The 25,410-nt window shown below is 44.8% G+C and overlaps 1 protein-coding gene across 1 annotated transcript in view; it reads right to left on the bottom strand.

The window, feature by feature from the left end:
* Nucleotides 1-1,084: 1,084 nt before the first annotated feature.
* The window catches only part of LOC144485769 (uncharacterized), a 59,746-nt gene continuing 35,420 nt past the window's right edge, over nt 1,085-25,410 (bottom strand). The window contains exon 16 of the mRNA XM_078203854.1: nt 1,085-1,234. Within this exon, the coding sequence (XP_078059980.1) occupies nt 1,085-1,234 (150 nt within the window). The remainder of the gene's footprint in view (nt 1,235-25,410) is intronic.

Here is a 25,410-nt window from a genome sequence, read left to right as displayed (position 1 = left end):
TTTTGTATCCTTTTCCCAACGGAAGAAGGTGGAAGAGAGAATGTCCGGGGTCCTTAATTATGCTGGCTGCTTTTCCGAGGCAGCGGGAAGTGGAGACAGAGTCAATGGATGGGAGGCTGGTTTGCGTGATGCATGACCTTTTGTAGTTCCTTGCGGTCTTGGGCAGAGCAGGAGCCATACCAAGCTGGAATGTGGCGACTAGGGGGATTTTTACAGTAACTTCATTGCAGTGTTAATGTAAGCCTACTTGTGTCACTAATAAATAAACTTCAAAACTTTAAACAAGGAACAGGGGAAGGCCATTCAGCCTCTCATGCCTGTTCCACCAGTTAATAAGATCATGGCCGATCTGATAGTAACCTCAAACCTGCATCCTGCCTACCACCCCCCGCTTGCTTACCAAGAACCGATCCACAAGTCAGAACGTCTCTGAGAGAAAACATTTCACCTCATCTCCATTTTAAAACAGGCCACCAGCCCATGTTGGTAAATGAATGCATAAAAATTGGATGCAAATTTATGCATCAAAAACTAATTCAGTCTCTATGGGAATTTCACAAAGGTGGGCTTTTTCTCACTTATATATAACCGCCAATTTGTCCCACAGGTAAGACTCCAGTGGGTTTCTCTTCTAAATGCAGACTATTTCATTATCTTCTATTCATATATTCAGGCACATTATGAGCCATCTGCGCATTTCCTAGGACTCATTTCTTATTCACTGGCAAAGAGACACGGGTTACTGTGTAACCCTCCTACACATGTAACCCTTACCTTATCCAGCACAGTTATATGAGACATACCCACCGATTTATTTTTGTAGAATTACAGAACTGGCGCAGCCTACATTGATCTGTCAAATATGTAATTTATAGATTTATATAATGAGCTTCCTATTAAATCCGCAGATGTTGCCTTCCTCCAGTGAAAATGTCATACAACGTGATGATATGGGAACCAGCACCGTTACTCCCCCACACTGAATAATGATATCTAGCTGTCTTTAGAATAATTATACCAAACGTATAGCTGACTAGGTGGAATTCAGCCATTGCAGGCAATAATCCCACATTTTGTTTTGTTGTTATGTGGTTAATTTTTGGGATATAGGCGTCCCTGCCGAGGCCGCTGCTGTTTGCCTTTCATTTAAGGGGATGGAAAGGCTGCTTATCAAATGGGCTACTTTTTCTTGGATGGTGTTGAGCTTCTTGACTGGTCCTGCGGTTATTCCCATCTATACAAGAGGAGAATATGTCATCACACTCCTGACGTGTGCCTGGTAGATGGTGGACAGGATTTCTTTAGAGATGAGGAGATGAGCCATTTGTCACAGAATGCCCAGCCTCCGAATCGTTTTCATAGTCAGAGCGGTTCTGGTCAATGGCAACTCCCAGGATGGTAATGCAACTGAATGTCAAGGGGAGGTGGTTCGACTCCCTCTTGTGGGAGCTGCTCATTGCCTGGATCTTGTGTGTATCGAGTGATACTTTCCACTTCCTAGCCCAAACCAGGATGTCCAGCTCTTACTACTTGAGAGCTCTTACTATCTGAGGAACTGTGAATGAAGCTGAACACTGCTTCTACTTAAGCAGTCCCTTAGGGATCAATGATGACTTGCTTCCACAGTGACAACCCAAGAAGTTCTGGTTCTTTAAAACTATTCTCTGCCCATTATGTTGTTATCTTAATAACATAAGAAATAGGAGCAGCAGAAGCCATTCACCCCATCGAGCATGCTTCACCATTCGATAAGACCATGACTGATCTGATGGTGGTCTTAACTCCACTTTCCTGCCTGCTTGGCTCCCTGGTCGGTCAAAAATCTGTTCAACTCAGCCTTCAATATATGCAATGGCCTAGCCACTGCTCTCTGTGGAAAAGAATTCCTACATGTGGGGGGCAATATATTAACCTGGATAGAAGACTAGCTAATCAACAGAAAACAGAGAGTCGGGATAAATGGGTCTTTTTCTGGATGGTAAGCCACAGGCCCCAACTATTTACAATCTATATTAATGCCTTGGACACAGGGATAGAATGTACAACAGCCAAATTAGCAGACAACACTAAAATAGATGGGAAAGCAAGTTGCAATGAGGAAATAAGACATTTACAAATGGATATGGTGAGTGGGTCAAAATTTGGCAGATGGAATTTAACATGGATAAGTGTGAGCTCCATTTTTGTTGCAAGAATGAAAAGGCAACTTAGTATCTAAATAGAGAGAAAGTTCAACACACGGAGAGAAACTTCAAATTGCTTTGGTGCAGAGGGATCTGGGTGTCCTCCTGAATGAATCATAGAGGTTAGTCTGCAAGTGCAGCAAGTCATAAAGAAGGCAAACGGAATTTTGGCATTTCTTCTTAATGGAATAGAATATAAAGGTTGGGTGGTGCTGTTGGCAACTGTATAGGGCATTGGTGAGATCCCATCTGGAGTGCTGCACACAGTTTTGGTCCCTTACTTAAGGAAGGATGTAAATGCATTCGGGGCGGTTCAGAGAAGGTTCACTAGATTGATTCCAGGGATGAAGGATTTGTCTTAAGAGAGATTGAGTAGATTAGGCCTATATTCTCTGGAGTTTAGAAGAATGAGGGGAGATTGAATTGAGGTATATAAGATGTTAAAGGGGGATTGCAGGGTAGAACTAGAGTGGATGCTTCCCCACGTTCCTAGAATGAGAGGCCATAGTTAAAGGTAAGGGGGTGACAGATTTAAAACACTTCACTGAACGCCGGAACACTAAACAAATTTAAGGAGGAGATAGTTAGGTTTTTAATCAGTAGTGGGATGTAGGATGTAGATGGGGAGTGGGCAGGGAGGAGGAGATGTGGCCGAAATGAGATTAGCCATGATCGTTTTGAATGGCAGGCAGACACGAGGGGCTGAATTGCCTACTCCTGCTCCTAGTTCTTATGTTCGTATGTACTAAGGACTCTTTGAGAGAAGAAATTCCTCCTCATCTCCAACGTGGATGGGACGGGTAAGTGGAGGTGAGTCCACGAAAAGATCAGCCATGATCTTATTGAATGGCAGAGCAGGCTCGAGGGCCAGATGGCCTACTCCTACTCCTAGTTCTTACGTTCTTATGTTAAAGCAAGTTGCAATGAGGAAATAAGAAATTTACAAATGGCGGCATGGTGGTGCAGTGGTTGGCACAGCTGCCTCACAGCGCCAGAGACCCAGGTTCAATTCCAGCCTCGGGTCACTGTCTGTGTGGAGTCTGCACTTTCTCCCCGTGTTTGCGTGGGTTTCCTCCGGGTGCTCCGGTTTCCTCCCACAGTCCAAAGATGTGCGGGTTAGGTTGATCGGCCATGCTAAATTGACCCTAGTGTTTAGGGGGGTTAGCTAGGGTAAATGAGGGCCTGGGTGGGATTGTGGTCAGTACAGACTCGATGGGTCGAATGGCCTCCTTCTGTACTGTAGGGATTCTATGATATGGACAGGTTAGGTGAGTGGGTCAAAATTTGGCAGAAGAGATTTAACATGGATAAGTGCAAGAATGAAAAGGCAACTTGTTATCTAAATAGAGAGAAAGTTCATCACACGGAGAGAAACTTCGAATTGCTTTGGTGCAGAGGGATCTGGGTGTCCTCCTGAATGAATCGTAGAGGTTAGTACGCAGGTGCAGCAGGTCAGAAGAAAGGCAAGTGGAATTTTGGCATTTCTTGTTAGTGGAATAGAATATAAAAATCGGGAAGACTCCTTTTTTAAAAAACTATGTACCCTGGTTCTAGATTACCCTTCAAGCGAAAACATCCTCTCAGTATACAGTAAAAAGAAATATACAAGTACTTGAGGATAACCGAGGGAAAGGCAGGGCATATTACCGACTAAAGTATAAACCATGTCTGGAGACTGCAAACATGCGCTTGGTCCTTAATGAATCCTTTGTGTCCAGCTTCACAGAAAAAGGGGGACGATGTAAACATTGCTGCTTAGGAGGGGGAATAGGAATTATTGGATAGGATAAACATTGGAAAGAGAGGAAATATTAACAGGCTTCGCACCTTTGAAAGTAGCTAAACTGTCAGGCCCAGATGAGTTATATCCAGTGGGTGCAGCACTTCAGGAAGTATGTGAAGTCATTAGACAGAGTGTAAAAAAAGATGAATGAGAACAGTTCCAGGGACGAGGAACTTGAGTTAAACGGCCAGATTGAGCATGTTTTCCTTGGAGAAGAGAAGGTTGAGAGGAGGTTTGATAGAAGTATTCACAATCATGATAGGTCTAGACAGGGTAGATATGGAAAAATTACTCCCATTGGTGGAGGGATTGAGAACAAGAGGGCACTGATTTAAGGTAATTGGCAAAGGAAGCAATAGCGACATGAGAAACTTTTTCACGCAGCGAGTGATTGGGATCCCAAAGAGTGGGATGGTAGATGGCAGATTCAATTGTGGCATTCAAGGAGTTGGATTATTATCTGACAAGGAAGATTATGCAGGATTATGACAAAAAGGCCTTTTTGTTATTCATTCATGGGACGTGGGTGTCGCTGGCTGGGCAGCATTTATTGCCCAGCCCTTGAGAAGGTGGTGGTGAGCTGATTTATTGAGATTTTGTAGTAATTGATACAACTGAGTGTCTCGTTCGGCCATTTCAGAGGACAGTTGAGAATCAACCACATTGCTGTGGCTCTGGAGTCACATGTAGGCCAGACCAGGTAAGGACGGCAGATTTCCTTCCCTAAAGGACATTGGTGAACCAGATGGGTTTTTCCGACAATCAACAATGGTTTCATGGTCATCAGTAGATTCTTAATTCCAGATATTTTTTATTGAATTCAAATTCCACCATCTGCTGTGGTGGGATTCGAAGCCGGGTCCCCAGAACATTAGCTGAGTTTCTGGATTAATAGTCTAGCGATAATACCACTGGGCCATCGCCTCCCTTGATTGAGCATCTGGATTGAGCATATTGCTGCTTTGGAGAGCAGGTGCAGACATGATGGGCCAAATGGCCTCCTGTGCTGTAGTAATTCTCTGATCCTGTGGCCCCAGCCTGTTAAGAGAAGCAAGGAAAGGAATATCAGAGGCTCTGGCCATCATTTTTCAATTCTCTGGTTACTGCGAACATTGTGTGTTGTTTAAAAAAGGGAGAAAGGCATTGATCAAATAATGCTCAGCCAATCAGACTAACCTCGGTGCTGGGAAAACTATTGGAAAAAAATATTGATCATCATTCAAAGGTACTGATAAAAGATGGTCAACATGTGTTTATTAAGGGAATGCCATGTCTGACTAATTGGATTTAATTTTTAGATGAGGTGCAAAGAACAAAGAACAGTACAGCACGGGAACAGGCCCTTCAGCCTGCGCCAATCACGTTGTCCTATCTAGACCAACCATTTATATCCCTCTATTCCCCACCTGTTCATGTGTCTCTCCAGATAAGTCTTAAATGTGGCTAATGTAACTGCCTCAACCACCTCACTTGGCAGTGCATTCCAGGCCCCCACCCCGCTCTGTGTAAAAAACTCCCCCCCTCCACATCTCCACTGAACCTTTCCCCCTTTTTCTTGAACTTGTGCCCCCTTGTAATTGTCATTTCTGCCCTGGGAAAAAGCTTCCAAATGTTCACCCTATCCATCATTTTACAAACCCAAGGAGGGTTAATGAGTGTAGCGCTTTTGATGTAACTTGCATGGACTTTAGCAAAGATTTTGATATGGTCCCACATGGCAGACTGGTCAGAAAAATAAAAAAATACAAGGAACGCTAGCTAGTAATATAAAGATGGATAGTAAAAGTTTCTGTAGAGATTTAAATAAGAAAATAGTTAATAGCTGGTGCTATAGAAAGTGCATCTGGGGAATTGGCAATAGAACATAGAACATAGAACATTACAGCGCAGTACAGGCCCTTCGGCCCTCGATGTTGCGCTGACCAGTGAAACCAATCTAAAGCCCATCTAACCTACACTATTCCAATATCATCCATATGTTTATCCAATGACCATTTAAATGCCCTTAATGTTGGCGAGTCCACTACTGTTGCAGGCAGGGCATTCCTCGCCCTTACCACTCTCTGAGTGAAGAACCTACCTCTGACATCTGTCCTATATCTATCACCCCTCAATTTAAAGCTATGTCCCCTCGTGCTAGCCATCACCATCCGAGGAAAAAGGCTCTCACTATCCACCCTATCTAATCTTCTGATCATCTTATGTGCCTCTATTAAGTCACCTCTTAACCTTCTTCTCTCTAACGAAAACAACCTCAAGTCCCTCAGCCTTTCCTCATAAGACCTTCCCACCATACCAGGCAACATCCTGGTAAATCTCCTCTGCACCCTTTCCAATGCTTCCACATCCTTCCTATAATGCGGCAACCAGAACTGTACGCAATACTCCAAGTGCGGCCGCACCAGAGATTTGTACAGCTGCAACATGACCTCCTGGCTCTGAAACTCAATCCCTCTACCAATAAAAGCTAACACACGGTGAGGCAGCAGTGCTAACCACTGTGCCACCGTGCCACCCCAGCAGGGCTCACTGCCTGAAAGGGTGAAGAGGCAGAAACATTTATCGCATTTAAAAATTACTTGACTATACACCTGAAGTGCCACAACCTACACGGATGTAAAGTAAAGTTCATTTATTAGTCACAGGTAGGCTTACATTAACACTGCAATGAAGTTACTGTGAAATTCCCCTAGTCGCCACAATCCGGGTGAATCCGTCTAACCAGCACAGATAGTGACCCGAGCTGGGAATCGAACCCTGGTCCCTGTGAAGCTGCAGTGCTAACTACTGTGCTACTGTGCCGCCCCTTGTAGATCAAGAGCTGGAAAGTGAGATCAAACAGAATAATTTTAATAAGAAATAAGGCTTCAATAAATAAGGTTTATGGCTGGCATATTGGGCCAAATGGCCTCCTTCTGTGCAATGATCTTCTTTAATCCTATGATTCCGATAGAGTGTCTCTTATCAACACGCCTGTAACATATTCCAGCAGACCATCAGTTTTGTTGTATTCATGATTACTGGTTTTATCTTTACTATTTTCTAAGAATGTGCATCATGATTAACTTGCTGTGTTTTATTACTGCTGTGCAATTATCTTACTTATAAATAAACTTGATTATTAGTTTTAATCTGAGCAGCACATTCTGACAGCATGGTATTTGCTGCCTTTCAATATGGGAGAGTGAGATGGGCATCTTAAGTGGTCTCCAATGTGTTATACTGTAATTAAAGGGTAATTATTAGTTGTGTGGCACATTGTTCCATTCACAGCGCCTATAAGGGCACAGGTTTTAGTTCAACGGAGGCTTAGTCTGCTGATGGAAACTGCTTTATTGTTCGGGACCATGATAGAAGAACAGCCAGAAAGCTCAAGATGCAACAATTGTAATTATGGTATTTATAAATTTCTCTTTTTTTATCTTGTTCCTGGAGGTACAGGTATGTGGTTGCAACGTCTGATAAATGTAAGCAAAAATGATTGACCATACAAGTTTGGCAGCGAAGAAAGCACAATCCACATTTTAATCTAATCCACACGTAGGGTTGGGCATTTATCGCTGCCCGATTTGGGGTGTAAAAGGGGGTGAAAGGGAGCTGCCGTGTGCGCCCAAAACTCACCCCAAACCACATCTAGGTAATATAGGCTATCAATCTAAGATGTTCATCTATCCCCTTTCTCATGTGTCCTGCATGAAATATGTTACCTTGGCCAAGATCAGTAAGTTTAATACAGAACAGGAATCAAACTTTATTTTTAAAGGCTGTGTAATGTTTATTTTAAAAGTTGACTTTAAAATAGATAAAGCCATCTGGAGTTGGCAACTGATGGTAGATGCCAGAGCGTGAATTTTCATAAGCACCTGTTTAACAGCTCCACCTTGATAAATTTTAAGTTGCGTAAGAATATAGAAAAATTGCGGCATATAAGGAGGCCATTTGGCCCATCAAGCAATGGTCTAGCAATGCACAAGTCTGAAATGGAATATTATAATTAAGTAAGATGCTGAACCACATAATGATAGACAATAGGGAGGCGATAACCTCATGGCATTATCGTTAGACTATTAATCCAGAGCTCAGCTAATGTTCTGGGGATCCGGGTTCGAATCCTGCCACAGCAGATGGTGGAATTTGAAGTCAATAAAAAATATCTGGAATTAAGGATCTACTGATGACCATGAAACCATTGTCGATTGTCGGAAAAACCTATCTGGTTCCCTAATGTCCTTATCTGGTCTGGCCTACATGTGACTCCAGAGCCACAGCAATGTGATTGATTTTCAACTGCCCTCTAAACAAGGGCAACTAGGAATGGGCAATAAATGCTGGTCAGCTAGTGATGCCCATGTCCCACGAATGAATTAAAAAGAGTATACCCCTGCAGAAGTGCCCCAATAATTAGAACTTTAACTAGAAGAAAGAGGAGGACTCTCAAGCTAGGGAAGAACAAATCAACCATGGTTGCAGCTTTTGATGTAGTTTATAAGTATAGGTTCATATATACATACAAATTAGGAGCAGGATTAGGCCACTCGGCCCCTCAAGCTCTGCCATTCAATAAGCTCCTGGCTGATATAATTGTAACCTCAACCCTACATTCCTGCCTACACCTAATAACCTTTCACCCCTTGTTAATCAATAATCTATCTCGCTCTGTCTTAAAAATATTCAAAGACTCTGCTTCTACTGTCTTTTGAGGAAGACTCATGACCCTCTGAGAGAAAATATTTCTCTTCATCTCTGTCTTAAATGAGCAAACCCTTATTTTTAAGCAGTGACTCCTAGTTCTGGACCCTTCCACAAGAGGAAACATCTTCATCCACCCCGTCCAGGCCCCTTAGGATCTTAAAGGTTTCGATCAAGTTGCCTCTTACTCTTCTAAACTCTTGTGAATACAAGTCTTAATGGGGCGGCACAATGGTTAGCACTGCTGCCTCACAGCGCCAGGGACCCGGGTTCAATTCCCGGCTTGGGTCACTGTCTGTGCGGAGTTTGCACATTCTCCCCGTGTCTGCGTGGGTTTCCTCCGGGTGCTCCGGTTTCCTCTCACAGTCCAAAGATGTGCAGGTTCGGGGGATTGGTCATGATAAATTCTCCCTGGGTGTACCCGAACAGGCACCAGAGTGTGGTGATGAGGGGATTTTCACAGTAACTTTATTGCAGTGTGAATGTAAGCCTACTTGTTACTAATAAATAAACTTTACTTTACTTTTTAATTGTCCAACCTTTCCTCAGAATACAATCCACCCATTCCTTGTAGTAGTCTAGTAAACCTTCTCTGAACTGCTTTTAATGCATTTACTGCTTTCCTTAAATGAGGAGACCAACACTGTAAAGCTGAAGTATAACCTTCCTACTTTTGTATTCAACTCCCCTCACAAATGATGACATTCTATTAGCTTTCCCAATTCCTTTCTGTACTTACATACTAGCCTTTTGTGATTCAGGTACGAGGACACCCAGATTCCTCTGTACTTCAGAGCTCATTAATCTCTCACCATTTAGACAATAAGCTTTTTTTACATTCTTCCTGCCAAAATGGACAATCTCACATTTTCCCACATGATACTCCATTTACCAGCTCTTTGTCCACTCACTTAACCTATCTGTGTCCATTTGTAGCCTCCATGTGTCCTCTTCACAATTTGCTATCTTGCCTATCTTTGTGTTGTCAGCAAATGTAACAATATCTCTGTTCTTTCATCCAAGTCATTTATATAAATTGTAAAAAGTTGAGGCCCAATGAGACACACTCATTACACCCTGCCAACGAGAAAAAAACCCATTTATGCCAACTCTCTGTTTCCTGTGAGCTAGCAAATCTTCTATGCATGCTTCTACGTTACCCCCTACACTCTGAACTTTTATTTTTTGCCATAACCTTTGATGTGACACCTTATCAAATGCCTTCTGAAAATCTAAGTAAAGTACATTCACCAGGTCCCCTTTATCCACAGCAAAAGTGAGTCCTTCAAAGAACTCCACTAGATTGATTAGACATAATTTCCCTTTCACAAAACCATGTTGACTGTGCCTGATCGTCCTGAATTTGTCCAAGTGCCCTGCCAAAACATATTTAATAAAAGCTCCTAACATTTTCCCTATGACAGATGTTAAGCTTACTGGCTTGTAGTTTGCTGTTTTCTGTCTCCCTCCCTTTTTCAATAAAGCAATTACATTTGCTATTTCCCAATCTAATGGAACATAGAAATGTAGAACATAGAAAAACTACAGCACAAACAAGCCCTTCGGCCCACAAGTTGTGCCGAACACATCCCTACCTTCTAGACCTACCTATAACCCTCTATCCTATTACGCTCCATGTACTCATCCAGGAGTCTCTTAAAAGACCGTATTGAGTTCGCCTCCACCACCACTGACGGCAGCCGATTCCACTCGCCCACCACCCTCTCTGTGTGAAAAACTTACCCCTAACATCTCCGCTGTACCTACCCCCCAGCACCCTAAACCTGTGTCCTCTCGTAGCAGACATTTCCACCCTGGGAAAAAGCCTCTGAAAGTCCACCTGATCTATGCCTCTCAACATCTTATACACCTCTATTAGATCTCCTTTCATCCTTCGTCTCTCCAAGGAGTAAAGACCGAGCTCCCTCAACCTATCCTCATAAGGCATGCCACTCAATCCAGGCAACATCCTTGTAAATCTCCTCTGCACCCTTTCAATCTTTTCCACATCCTTCCTATAGTGAGGAGACCAGAACTGAACACAGTACTCCAAGTGGGGTCTGACGAGGGTCTTATATAGCTGCATCGTTATTCCCGGACTCCGAAACTCAATCCCTCGATTGATAAAAGCCAGCACACCATACGCCTTCTTAACCACCTCCTCCACCTGCGGGGCCGATTTCAGAGTCCTATGGACCCGGACCCCAAGGTCCTTCTGATCCTCTACAGTACTAAGAGTCTTTCCCTTTATATTGTACTCCTTCATCCCATTTGACCTACCAAAATGGACCACGACGCATTTATCTGGGTTGAAGTCCATCTGCCACTTGTCCGCCCAGTCTTGCATCCTATCTATGTCCCTCTGTAATTTCTGACATCTCTCCAGACTATCCACAACCCCACCAACCTTCGTGTCGTCGGCAAACTTACCAACCCATCCCTCCGCTTCCTCATCCAGGTCATTTATGAAAATGACAAACAGCAAGGGTCCCAGAACAGATCCCTGGGGCACTCCACTGGTGACCGACCTCCATTCAGAAAAAGACCCATCTATACCCACTCTCTGCCTCCTTTGGGCAAGCCAGTTCTGGATCCACTGGGAACCTTTCCCAAATCAAGGGAACTTTGGAAAATTAACACCAATTAAATCACTGACCACTTCTTTCAACATTCCAAGGGCTGAGGGATTTGTCAGACCCCAGTTCTTACAATTCACTCAATACCGCTTCCCTGGTGATTGTAATTTTCCTGAGTTCCTACCTCCCTTCCATTTCTTGATTGACAGCTAATTCTGGGATGTTACTTTTATCCTCTACAGTAAAGAGTGATGCAAAACACCTGTTCAATTCACTCACTATCTCCTTACTTTCCCTTATTAATTCCCCAGATTCACTTTCTATCGGACCAACATTCACTTCGTTAGAACTTTTCCTATTTAAATATTTAGAAACTGTTACTACCCGACTTTATATTTCTCGCTAGCTTTCTCTTATACACTAATGTTTATACACTTATACACTTATTAATCGCATAGTCATTTTTTTCTGTTCTTAATATTCTGTTCAATCTTCTGATCTACCATCCGCCTTTGCGCGGTTATATGTGATCAAGTTGGATACTGTCTGTAATTCTTTTAGTTAACCACGGATGGTGGGTCCCCCCCTTGGAATTTTTCTTCCTCATTGGACGGTATCTATTCTGAAATCTGAAATATCCCTTTTAGGGGCTGCCATTGCATCTATATTGACCTAATCCTTCATCTCATTTGCCAGTTCACGTTAGTTAGCTCTGCTTTCATGCCCCTATATTTAAGTTTAAAATACTAGTCTTGGACCCATTCTTCTCTCCCTCAAACTGAATATAAAATTCAATCATTTTATGATTGCTGCAACCTCGAGGTGCCTTCACTACAAGGTTATATTAATCCTATCTTTTTGCACAGTACCAGGTCCAGGAATAGCGTGCACTCTGGTTAGCTACGGAATGTGCTGTTCTAAGAATCTATCCTGAAAACATTGTATGAACTCTTCACCTATGCTACCTTTGCCCGTTTGATCTTTCCAGCCATTATGCAGATTCAAATCCCTCATGATTATCTCCATACCTTTCTAACAAGCTTCCATTCTCTCTTCCTTTATACTCTGTCCTACCATGTAGTTACAGTTAGGGGCTCTGTACAGTATGCCCACAAGTGGGTCCTTGCCTTCAACGTTTCTCATCTCAACCCAAACTCAGTTCATGGTTTCCTGAACTAAGATCACCTCTCCATAATGTGCCAATACCATCGATAATTAACCGAGCCACCCCCTCCAACTTTTCCTAACTTGCTGTCCTTCCTAAATGTCAGGTACCCTTCAATATTCTGGTCCCAATCTATGTCACCCTGTAGCCATGTCTCTATCATAGCTATCAGATAGTATTTATTTCCATTTGTACTATCAGTTCATCTATGTTATTTTGAATGCTACATGTGTTTAGATACAGAGCCTTCAGTTTTGTTCTTTTATTATTTTTGGAACATCTAGCCTTATCTGCTGATTTACTATTAGATTTGTACTCTCTGTCCCTTCTTGTTATGGTCTGTTTATTCTTTCCCACATTAGAACCTTTCTCACTTGCCTTGTCTCTAATCTTTTGTTTACCACACCTTGCCAAATCTGATCCCTTGCCCCCAGTATTTAGTTTAAAATTCTCTCTACTTCTCTAGTTATGGAACACCAGCCCCATCACTGTTCAGGTGTAGACTGTCCCAATGGTACAGCCCCCACTTTACCTAGTACTGGTGTCCCACAAACTGGAACACTCATCTCCCACACCAGTTTCTGAGCACAGCACACATTAATTTCTCTTAAACTTATTTGCTCTATGCCAAATTGCACGCTGCTCAGGTAATAACCCAGAGATTATAACATTTCAGGTTCTGCTTCTTAACTTGGTGCCTAACTGCTTATACTGACTATACAGAACCTCCTGCCTCATGCCCGATTTTAGACAATGACACAGGTCATTGTCGGTGCAGACTCAATGGGCAGAAGAGTCTTTTCTGCACTGTACAACTCTATAACTCATCCTGTCTATGTTGTTGGTACCTACATGGACCACAAGAACTGGATCCTCCCCCTCCCACTGCGAGTTTCTCACCAGTCCTGAGCAAATGTCCCCAACCCGGGAGACACGGGCGGCACGGTGGCACAGTGGATGGCACTGCTTCCTCACAGTGCCAGGGGCTCAGGTTCGATTCCTGGCTTGGGTCACTGTCTGTGCGGAGTTTGCACATTCTCCCCGTGTCTGCATGGGTTTCCTCCGGGTGCTCCGGTTTCCTCCCACTGTCCAAAAGATGTGCTGGTTAGGTGCATTGGCCGTGCTAAATTCTCCCTCAGTGTTACCCGAACAGGCGCCGGAGTGTGGCGACTAGGGGATTTTCACAGTAACTTCATTGCAGTGTTAATGGAAGCCTACTTGTGACAAATAAATAAATAAACTTTAACCCTGGCACCTGGAAAGCAGCATAGCTGACTGAATTCTTGCTCTTTGTACAGAGAATAGTGTCAATCCTCTCACTATACTGTCCCCTACTACCACTACATTTCATTTGCCCCCCCGACCCCGATTTGAATGGCTTCCTGTACCACAGTGCAATGGTCATTCATTCTACTCCAAAGAAGTTCAAACCTGGTGGACAATTGCAGGGACTGTCACTCCTGCACTCCTATCCTCTGTATCCCTTTACCTCCCTCACCTTCTGTCTGTCTGTGACCTGCTTGCAAATTAGAAGACCCTATCCTAAGGGGTGTGACCACCACCTGGTACAAAGCGTCCGGGTAACTCTCCCACTCCCTAATGTGCCGTAGTGTCTGCAGCTCAGCCTCCAGTTCAGTGAGTCTGAGCCAAAGCTCCTCGAGCTGCAGAGAGTGTTTGCCCTGGATCGCACCGACATCCAGGAGCTCCCACAGGCTGCAGCCGCGACACATCACCTGTCCTGCTTTATTTATGTGTTTTAATTAATTATGTAATCATTGTGTTCAACTATTTATTTTATTTTGTGTAGTTTAGCAATCTTACCACAAATTCCTGTACTATTTTAAACCTTAGGAATAGGATAGACTTATCTACTTACTGGCTACTCACCGGATACTCACCTTCTTCCCCTTTAGTAGAGAAAGAACCACTTCCTACAGAGCGAAAATGTTGGAAAAAGCAAAGGAGTACTTCCCTTCTCTTCTCAACAAACTCCCTCAACTTACCAAACTCTTACACAGAGGTCACATTCAGTGGTCATGTGCTGGTCTTTATCCATAATTGAAGATTCTGTCAAAACTCACTTTCAATGTGATGATATTGGAATAGTGTAGGTTAGATGGGCTTTAGATTGGTTTCATAGGTCGGCGCAACATTGAGGGCCGAAGGGCCTGTACTGCGCTGTAATGTTCTATGTTCCTTCATGAAGACTAACTGCTTGGGAAAAGCACCAACCGCTGTGGAACCCTAGGAGTTAGTGCCTTCAACGAAGGAAGTAACAAGGAAGGGGAAAGAACAAGTGGAAAGAAAGGCACCCTGTATTTGCCTATGAATGGTTTGAAGAGGTTGTCCCTCACTTTAACCTCCTCCAGCTCCTTGCTGACCAACATGGCTTCCGGGTCAAGCAACATCTTGGTTCTAAAATTCTCATCCTTAATTTTAGATCCCTCCAAGGTATCTGCTCCTCCCTTCCTCCATCCCTCCAGCCCCACGACCCTCTGAGGTTTTCCTCATGCTACTGGGCAGAAACGCTCTGTGATATCTGCACTCATCTAAATCTGACCTCTTGTGCATCTGTAGTTTTAATCACTCCACTGTGGATGGCTGTGTCTTCAGTTCCCTGGGCTCCAACCTCTGGAATTCATCCTCTACTGCTCACCACCTCAGCTGCCTCCTCTAAAACACTCCTCAAAACCTAGTTCATTGTCCAAACTTTTGGTTATCTGAGATAATAGCTCATTATGCAGCTTTGTATCTCATTTCATTTCAAAAAAATGTTTGAAAAAGAACATAACTTAAGAACATAAGAACTAGGAGCAGGAGTAGGCCATCTGGCCCCTCGAGCCTGCTCCGCCATTCAATAAGATCGTGGCTGATTTTTTCGTGGACTCAGCCCCACTTACCTGCCCGCTCACCATAACCCTTAATTCCTCTACTGTTCAAAAATCTATCTATCCTTGCCTTAAAAACATTCAATGAGGTAGCCTCAACTGCTTCACTGGGCAGGGAATTCCACAGATTCACAACCCTTTGAGTGAAGAAGTTCCTCCTCAACTCAGTCCTAAATATGCTCCCCTTTTTCTGAGGCCATGCCCCCTCGTTCTAGTTTCACCCGTCAGTGGAAACAACTTCCCTGCTTTTACCTTATCTATTCTCTTTATAAGATTCTCTCTATAAGACCTCCCCTCATTCTTCTGAATTCCAATGAGTATAGCCCCAGTCTACTCAGTCTCTCCTCATAAGCCAAACCTCTCAACTCCAGAATCAACCTAGTGAATCTCCTCTGCACCCCCTCTAGGGCCAGTATATCCTTTCTCAAATAAAGAGACCAAAGCTGTACAGAATACTCAAGGCAGCCTCACCACACCTTATGCAGCTGCAACATAACCTCGCTGTTTTTAAACTCCATCCCTCCAGCAATGAAGGACAAAATTCAATTTGCCTTCTTAGGCGGCACGGTAGCACAGTGGTTAGCACTGCTGCTTCACAGCTCCAGGGACCTGGGTTTGATTCCCGGCTCGGGTCACTGTCTGTGCGGAGTTTGCACATTCTCCCTGTGTCTGCGTGCGTTTCCTCCGGGTGCTTCGGTTTCCTCCCACAGTCCAAAGATGTGCGGGTTAGGTTCATTGGCCATGCTAAATTGCCCCTTAGCATCCTGCGATGCGTAGATTAGAGGGATTAGTGGGTAAATATGAGGGTTAGAGGGATTAGCAGGTAAATATGTAGGGTTACAGGGATAGGACCTGGGTGGGATTGTTGTCGGTGCAGACTCGATAGGCCGAATTGGCCTCTTTCTGCACTGTAGGGGTTCTATGGTTTCTTAATCACCTGCAAACCAACTTTTTGTGATTCATGCAAAAGGACACCCAGGTCCCTCTGCACAGCAGCATACTGCAATTTTTTACCATTTAAATAATAGTCCATTTTGCTGTTATTGCTACCAAAATGGATGACCTCGCATTTACCTACATTGTACTCCATCTGCCAGTCCCTCGCCCACTCACTTAGACTATCTATATCCCTTTGCAGACTTTCAGCGTCCTCTGCACACTTTGCCCTGCCACTCATCTTAGTGTCATCTGCAAACTTTGACACACTACACTTGGTCCCCAACTCCAAAGCATCAATGTAAATCGTAAACAATTGCGGTCCCAACACTGATCCCTGAGGCACACCACTAGTCACTGATCGCCAACCAGAAAAACACCCATTTACCCCCACTCTTTGCTTTCTGTTAGTTAACCAATCCTCTATCCATGCTAATACATTACCCGTAACACTGTGCACCTTTATCTTATGCAGCAGTCTTTGGTGGGGCACCTTGTCAAATGCCTTCTGGAAATCCAGATACACCACATCCACAGGTTCCCCATTGTCCACTGCACATGTAAAGTTCTCAAAGAATTCCAGTAAATTAGTTAAACGTGACCTGCCCTTCATGAAAGATACTGCTGTTTTTATTGACGGTTTTACCAAATAACGCAACAAACTCCCAAAATCCAGAACAGCACACATCATTTCCACATTAAATACAGAATGGGGTGGCACGGTGGCACAGTGGTTAGCACTGCTACCTCACTGTGCCAGGGACCTGGGTTCGATTCCCGGCTTGGGTCACTGTCTACGCACAATCTACCCACTGTCTATCCACGACCACGCGGGGTCATGGGCTCAAGGTGAGAGGGGCGAAGTATAACTCAGATATCAGAGGGATGTTTTTTACACAGAGGGTGGTGGGGGCCTGGAATGCGCTGCCAAGTAGGGTGGTGGAGGCAGATACGCTGACATCGTTTAAGACTTACCTGGATAGTCACATGAGCAGCCTGGGAATGGAGGGATACAAACGATTGGTCTAGTTGGACCAAGGAGCGGCACAGGCTTGGAGGGCCGAAGGGCCTGTTTCCTGTGCTGTACTGTTCTTTGTTCTTTGTCTGTGTGGAGTCTGCACGTTCTCCCCGTGTCTGCGTGGGTTTCCTCCGGGTGCTCCGGTTTCCTCCCACAGTCCAAAGACGTGCTGGTTAGGGTGCATTGGCCATGGTAAATTCTCCCTCAGTGTACCCGAACAGGTGCTGGAGTGTGGCGACTAGGGGATTTTCACAATGACTCCATTGCAGTGTTAATGTAAGCCTACTTGTGACTAATAAATAAACTTTACTTTAGGAAAGACTGGCAAACATCATTATAATTGATTTGGATTATCAATTACAATTTGTTGTAATTGGTGCCTCCCGTTGCACGGATAATGAAATGATGTTACAAAGAGTGGGAGACACAAGAGTGGGTTGGCATCTTAGTGTGGCATCAGTTGATGCAGAAGAGCCATTGTATCAGAGGAACTGGGAGCGAGGGATAGGGGGAGATTTTCAACTGCCAGCCAGCTCCTTCTCAGCTGAAGAATGATTGGGCAGAGACTAGAAATCAGAGTTGGTGAGGTGGGAGTTTGCAGAGGTCGGAGCACATGCTGATATCCAAGGTGGGCTTGATACAACCAACCACCTCAAAACAGGTATGAGGGGGCAGTATAAAGCCGTAAATTAGGATCCTGTGTTAGAATGATGCGGAGATGCCGGTGTTGGACTGGGGTAAGCACGGTAAGAAGTCTCACAACACCAGGTTGAAGTCCAACAGGTTTATTTGGTAGCACAAGCTTTCGGAGTCTCGCTCCTTCTTCAGGTGTAGAACCCAGATTGCAATGTACAGAGATCAAGGAGCAGATCATGCACCACACGCACTCTTCTACCCGTTTGTACCAGACAGTGAGTGGCCTAACCAGTGGGTCCTACAGAGACTACTGAACAACACTCAAAAACACTCCAGGAAGCACTGGAAGCATCTTTTGGGTGGATCCAGGAAGAGCAGGAGTGCTGCTAAAAAATTATCTCCAGCCTGTACAACATTTCCTGCCACGATCATTAGTATGTACCATGATAATAAAGACAAGATTTCAAAATTGCCTGTGTCCCAAGCCAGCACCAATGAAGGACAGAACAGCATCTTTGCTGCCTTCAAGATTATATCCAAGGATGTCTGTAAAGATATGGTGAACTCAACTGAATCCCCAGAAGGGATTCATTTTTAAATGCAGGAATTTTTACAAATAACTTGACTGCCATTCTGTGGAAACTCTGAAATGCCTCGTGGTTACTGAATTTTTTTTACAGTAACTGTAACATCCTGCTTATCTGTAAACAAGGCATTCTTCTCAAATAATCTCATCAGATATCTGGCACGAATGAGATGAGAATCGATCATTTTTCTAAGTGGATGTGCAGAACAGTTTTCAGCAAATTGGCTTACCAGTACTTGAAGCAAACTTGAATTTTCTTACTAATTACCTTGCATCAAACACCAGAATGATTTTCCTCAAGCACCAGGCACAGCAGACGGGGACAAGAAGTGACAAAGAAATGTAGACAGACTAACTTTGTGGGCAAAACTTTGGTGGGCAGAGTTCAGTAAGACGTCTCACAACATCAGGTTAAAGTCCAACAGGTTTATTTGGAATCATGAGCTTTCGGAGCGCTGCTCCTTCATCAGGTGAATGGAAAGGTGGGGTTCACAAACACGGCATATATAGACAGAGACACAATTGCAAGATAATGGTTGGAATGCAAGTCTTTACAGGTAATCAAGTCTTTACAGGTGCAGACAATGTGAGTGGAGCGAGGGTTAATCACGAGTTAAAGAGGTGTGAATTGCCTCAAGCCAGGACAGTCAGTAGGATTTTTCAAGCCAGGCCAAATGGTGGGGGTTACATGTAATGTGACATGAACCCAAGATCCTGGTTGAGGCCGTCCTCATGTGTGTGAAACTTGGGTATCAGTTTCTGCTCAGCGATTCTGCGTTGTCGTGTGTCATGAAGGTTGCCTCAGAGAACGCTTACCCAAAGATCAGAGTTTGAATGCCCTTGATTGCTGAAGTGTTCCCCGACAGAAAGGGAACACTCCTGCCTGGTGAATGTCGAGCGGTGTTCATTCATCCGTTATCGTAGTGTCTGCATGTTCAGTCTGAGGAAGTATGAAACCAGTTTGGATGCAAGAGAGACAGATTGGAATACTTTCTTAATGGTGAGATTAAGAATTACAGAGATGCACAAATCACTAAAAGCTAATGACATATATAAAAAGCAACCAAAAAGACGAATGGAATGTTAGCCTTTACCTTGAATCGGCAAGAATACAAATGAGAGGGAGTTATGCTCCAATTGCTTAGAGTCTTAGTCAGACCTCACCTGGAGCACTATGTTCAGTTCCGGACATTACACCTCAGGAAAGATACATAGGCAGCACAGTGGTTAGCACTGCTGCCTCACAGCGCCAGGGACCCAGGTTCGATTCTCGGCTTGGGTCACTGTCTGTGCAGAATCTGCAAGTCCTCCCCGTGTCTGCGTGGGTTTCCTCCGGGTGCTCCGGTTTCCTTCCACAGTGCAAAAGACGTGCTGGTTAGGGTGCATTGGCCAGTGCACTCGAACAGGCACAGGGGTGTGACAACTAGGGGGTTTTCATAGTAACTTCATTTAGTGTTCATGTAAGCCTACTTGTGACACTAATAAGTAAATTTTTTAAATGGCGGTAGGCCTTTTTCTTGAACCAGAACTGTTCCTGTGCTGAAAGAATGTTATTAGTTTTGGAATTAAAAAATAATTAAACTAATGTGAATGTATTAAATGCATTTATAAAAGGAGCTAATGAAACTAATATGAATTTATTAAAACAAATTATAACCAATATTCATGCATAGAAACATAGAAGATAGGAGCAGGAGGAGGCCATTCGGCCCTTCGAGCCTGCTCCGCCATTCATCACCATCATGGCTGATCATCCGACTCAATAGCCTAATCCTCTTTTTCCCCATAACCTTTGTCCCATTCACCCCAAGTGCTATATCCAGCCGCCTCTTGAATACATTCAATGTTTTGGCATCAACTACTTCCTGTGGTAATGAATTCCACAGGCTCACTACTCTTTGGGTGAAGAAATGTCTCCTCATCTCTGTCCTAAATGGTCTAGCCTGAATCCTCAGACTGTGACCCTGGTTCTGGACTCCCCCACCATCAGGAACATCCTCCCTGCATCTACCCTGCCTAGTCCTGTTAGAATTTGATACATCTCTATGAGATTCCCCCCTCATTCTTCTGAACTCCAGCAAAAACAATACCTAACCTAGTCAATCTCTCCTCATACATCAGTCCCGCCATCCCTGGAATCAGCCTGGTAAACCTTCGCCGCACTCCCTCGAGAGCAAGAACATCCTTCCTCAGAAAAGGAGACCAAAACTGCACACAATACTCTAGGTGTGACCTCACCAAGACCCTGTATAATTGCAACAACACATCCCTGCTCCTGTACTCGAAACCTCTCGCAATGAAGGCCAACATGCCATTTGCCTTCTTTACCGCCTGCTGCACCTGCATGCTTACCTTCAGCGACTGGTGCACAAGGACACCCAGGTCCCACTGCACACTCCCCTCTCCCAATTTATAGCCATTCAGGTAATAATCTGCCACCTTGTTTTTGCTTCCAAAGTGAATAACCTCACATTTATCCAAATTATACTGCATCTGCCATTGATTTGCCCACTCACCCAACCTGTCCAGATCATTCTGAAGGATCTCTGCTTCTGCGTCACAGTTCACTCTCCCACCCAACTTGGTATCATCTGCAAACTTTAAGATGTTACATTTTGTTCCTTCATCCAAATCATTAATATATATTGTGAATAGCTGGGGTCCCAGCACCGATCCCTGTGGCACCCCACTAGTTACTGCCTGCCAATTTGAAAAGCACCCGTTAATTCCCACTCTTTGTTTCCTCTCTGCCAACCTGTTTTCTATCCATCAATACACTTCCCCCAATCCCATGCGCTTTAATCTTGCATTTGGGGTAAAAGATCTCTGCATGTTTACACAGGCAGTCAACTTCACCATTCAACCTTCACTACACAACAAGCTCCTAAAAGCAGGATAGAAACATAGAAGATAGGAGCAGGAGGAGGCCATTCGGCCCTTCGAGCCTGCTCCACCATTCATCACGGATCATGGCTGACCATCCAACTCAATAGCCTAATCCTGCTTTCTCCCCATAACCTTTGATCCCGATTCTCACCAAGTGCTATATCCAGCCGCCTCTTGAATACATTCAATGTTTTTGGCATCAACTGCTTCCTGTGGTAATGAATTCCACAGACTCACCACTCTTTGGGTGAGGAAATGTCTCCTCATCTCCGTCCTAAATGGTCTACCCTGAATCCTCAGACTGTGACCCCTGGTTCCGGACACCCCCACCATCGGGAACATCCTCCCTGCATCTACCCTGTCGAGTCCTGTTAGAATTTTATAAGTCTCTATGAGATTCCCCCGCCTCATTCATCTGAACTCCAGCGAAAACAATCCTAACCTAGTCAATCTCTCCTCATACATCAGTCCCGCCATCCCCGGAATCAGCCTGGTAAACCTTCGCTGCACTCCCTCGAGAGCAAGAACATCCTTCCTCTCAAAAGGAGGCCAAAACTGCACACAATATTCTAGGTGTGGCCTCACCGAGGCCAAGGATGATTTCCCAGACAAGTCTTGTACTCTCCACACACTTGTTAGCAAAACATCCCAATGCAAGTCCGTGGCTGATTACCGTTGAAGAACAAACACCGAAACCACAGATTTGGAGCGGGATTTTCCGGCCATGCTCGTCCCAAAGCTGGAAAATCCTGCCCGAGGTCAACGGACCTTTGCATAGTCCATGTCCCGCCCACTACGATTCCTGTGGCGGGCGGGACAGGAAAATTCCGCCCTAAGTGCAGCCTCTGGGAAGAATTGAGGAGGACGGATAGTGTCTAAGCTGGGAGAAACCTGCCTGTCAATCATGTAATCTAAACGATGTTCTATATAGGCGACTGTCAGTCTATAAAGATGCTTGCAATTCTGTAAGCTGGCAGAGCACTGGTTCGGAAGTCCCTCTGATGTAGTTCTCTCCACCCATTTTATGGACAAAATGAAACGTTTGTGCCGCTCTGGGACTCCTGAGATCATTTCGTGCAAACGTCACAACAACAAGGTGTTACAGGAGTTTAGCGCATAGTTGGTGATGGAACAGATATGTTTATGTCAGGATGGGGTGGCACTCACAGGGGAATGTTGATGTAACAATGTTCGATCTAATTTGATTTATTATTGTCATGTGTATTAGCATACAGTGAAAAGTATTGTTTCTTGCGCGCTATACAGACAAAGCATACCGTTCATAGAGAAGGAAAGGAGAGAGTGCAGAATGTAGTGTTACAGTCATAGCTAGGGTGTAGAGAAAGATCAACTTAATGCAAGGTAGGTCCATTCAAAAGTCTGAAGGCCTCAAGGGAGAAGCTGTTCTTGCATTGGTTGGTACGTGACCTCAGACCTTTGTATCTTTTTCCCGACAGAAGATGAAAGAGAGAATGTCCGGGGTGCGTGGGGTCCTTAATCATGCTGGCTGCTTTGCCGAGACAGCAGGAAGTGTAGACAGAGTCAATGGATGGGAGGCTGGTTTGCGTGATGGATTGGGCTACATTCACGACCCTTTGTAGTTCTTTGCAGTCTTGGGCAGAGCAGGAGCCATACCAAGCTGTGATACAACCAGAAAGAATGCTTTCTATGGTGCATCTGTAAAAGTTGGTGAGAGTCGTAGCTGACATGCCAAATTTCCTTAGTCTTCTGAGAAAGTAGAGGCGTTGGTGGGGCTTTCTTAATTATAGCGTCGGCATGGGGGGACCAGGACAGGTTGTTGGTGATCTGAACACCTAAAAACCTGAAGCTCTCAACCCTTTCTACTTCGTCCCCGTTGATGTAGACAGGGGCATGTTCTCCACTGTACTTCCTGAAGTTGATGACTATCCCCTTTGTTTTGTTGACATTGAGGGAGAGATTATTGTTGCCGCACCAGTTCACCAGATTCTCTATCTCATCCCTGTACTCTGTCTCGTCATTGTTTGAGATCCAACCCACTACGGTGGTGTTGTCAGCAAACTTGAAAATCGATTTGGTGGGGAATTTGGCCGCACAGTCACAGGTGTATAAGGAGTATAGTAGGGGGCTGAGGACACAGTGTTCCCATCTACACCCTGTCCTTGGTCCGTCTATGATCCTGCGGGATATACTGTTGGCTCAGCTACCACCCTCTTTACATAATTTCCAGCCATCTGAAGGAAAAGTATCTCCTTGCTGCCCCCCACTTGTTCACTAAGCACCGGCACGGCAATCTCAGCAAACCAGGAGCGCTCTCTGTTGGTGTTCTTCCCGCTGCCTCTAATACGCTGACCAGCAATGAAATCTCACCTCCTTGGTTGATGGGGAACTGGTGGATGCGGTGTTTTTGGATTTCCAAAAGGCGTTTGATAAGGTGCCTCACAAAAGGTTGCTGAAGAAGATTAGGGCACACGGAGTTGGGGGTAGGGTGTTAGCGTGGATTGAGGATTGGCTATCCGACAGGATGTGGAGATGTCGGCGTTGGACTGGGGTAAGCACAGTAAGAAGTCTCACAACACCAGGTTAAAGTCCAACAGGTTTATTTGGTAGCAAATACCATAAGCTTTCGGAGCACAGCTCCTTCGTCAGATGGGGTGGATATCCGACAGGAAGCAGAGAGTCGGAATAAATGGGTGCTTTTCTGGTTGGCAGATGGTAACTAGTGGCGTGCCGCAGGGATCGGTACTGGGGCCTCAACTATTTACCATTTATATAGACGATCTGGAGGAGGGGACTGAGTGTAGGGTAGCAAAGTTTGCAGACGACACAAAGATAAGTGGAAAAGTGAATCGTGTGGAGGGCGTAGAAGGTCTGCAGAGAGATTTGGACAGGCTGAGTGAGTGGGCGAGGATCTGGCAGATGGAGTATAACGTTGACAAATGCGAGGTTATTCACTTTGGAGGAAATAATAGCAAATTGGATTATTATCTAAATGGAAAAAAATTACAACATGCTACTGTGCAAAGGGACCTGGGGGTCCTTGTGCATGAGACGCAAAAACCCAGTCTGCAGGTGCAACAGGTGATCAAGAAGGCAAATGGGATGTTGGCATTTATCGCGAGGGGGATAGAATATAAAAGCAGAGATGTCTTGCTGCATCTGTACAGGGCATTGGTGAGGCCGCAGCTGGAATACTGTGCGCAGTATTGGTCCCCTTATTTGCGGAAGGATATATTGGCCTTGGAGGGAGTGCGGAGAAGGTTCACCAGGTTGATACCAGAGATGAGGGGTGTTGATTATGAGGAGAGACTGAGCAGATTGGGTTTGTACTCGTTGGAATTTAGAAGGCTGAGGGGGGATCTTATAGAGACCTATAAGATAATGAAGGGGCTGGATAGGGTAGAGGTGGAGAGATTCTTTCCACTTAGAAAGGAAGCTAGAACTAGAGGACACAGCCTCAAAATAAAGGGGGGTCAGTTTAGGACAGAGTTGAGGAGGAACTTCTTCTCTCAGAGGGTGGTGAATCTCTGCCCACTGAAGTGGTGGAGGCTTCCTCGTTAAATATGTTTAAGTCACGGATAGATGGATTCCTGATCGGTAGGGGAATTAGGGGTTATAGGGATTAGGCGGGTAAGTGGAACTGATCCACTTCAGATCAGCCATGATCTTATTGAATGGCGGGGCAGGCTCGAGGGGCTGGATGGCCTACTCCTGCTCCTATTTCTTATGTTCTTATTTCTTATGCTTTAAAAGGCAGAAGGTCCATTTTTACATAGACATTAAAGCACGGCAGGTCCATGCTGGTGTTTATGCTCCACAAGAGCCTTCAAAACCCTGGGCCTTCACCATCTAGAAGGACAAGAGCAGCAGTTACATGGGAACACAGCCACCTGCAGGTTTCCCTCCAAGTTACTCACCATTCTGACTTGGAAATATGCCACCGTTCCTTCACTGTCGCTGGGTCAAAATCCTGGAACCCCTGGGGCGGCACGGTAGCGCAGTGGTTAGCACTGCTGCTTCACAGCTCCAGGGACCTGGGTTCAAATCCTGGCTCGGGTCACTGTCTGTGTGGAGTTTGCACATTC

The sequence above is a fragment of the Mustelus asterias genome, unplaced genomic scaffold (genome assembly GCF_964213995.1).
Source record: "Mustelus asterias unplaced genomic scaffold, sMusAst1.hap1.1 HAP1_SCAFFOLD_218, whole genome shotgun sequence".
NCBI lineage: Eukaryota > Metazoa > Chordata > Chondrichthyes > Carcharhiniformes > Triakidae > Mustelus > Mustelus asterias.
This window is presented reverse-complemented; position numbering and strand designations above follow the sequence as displayed.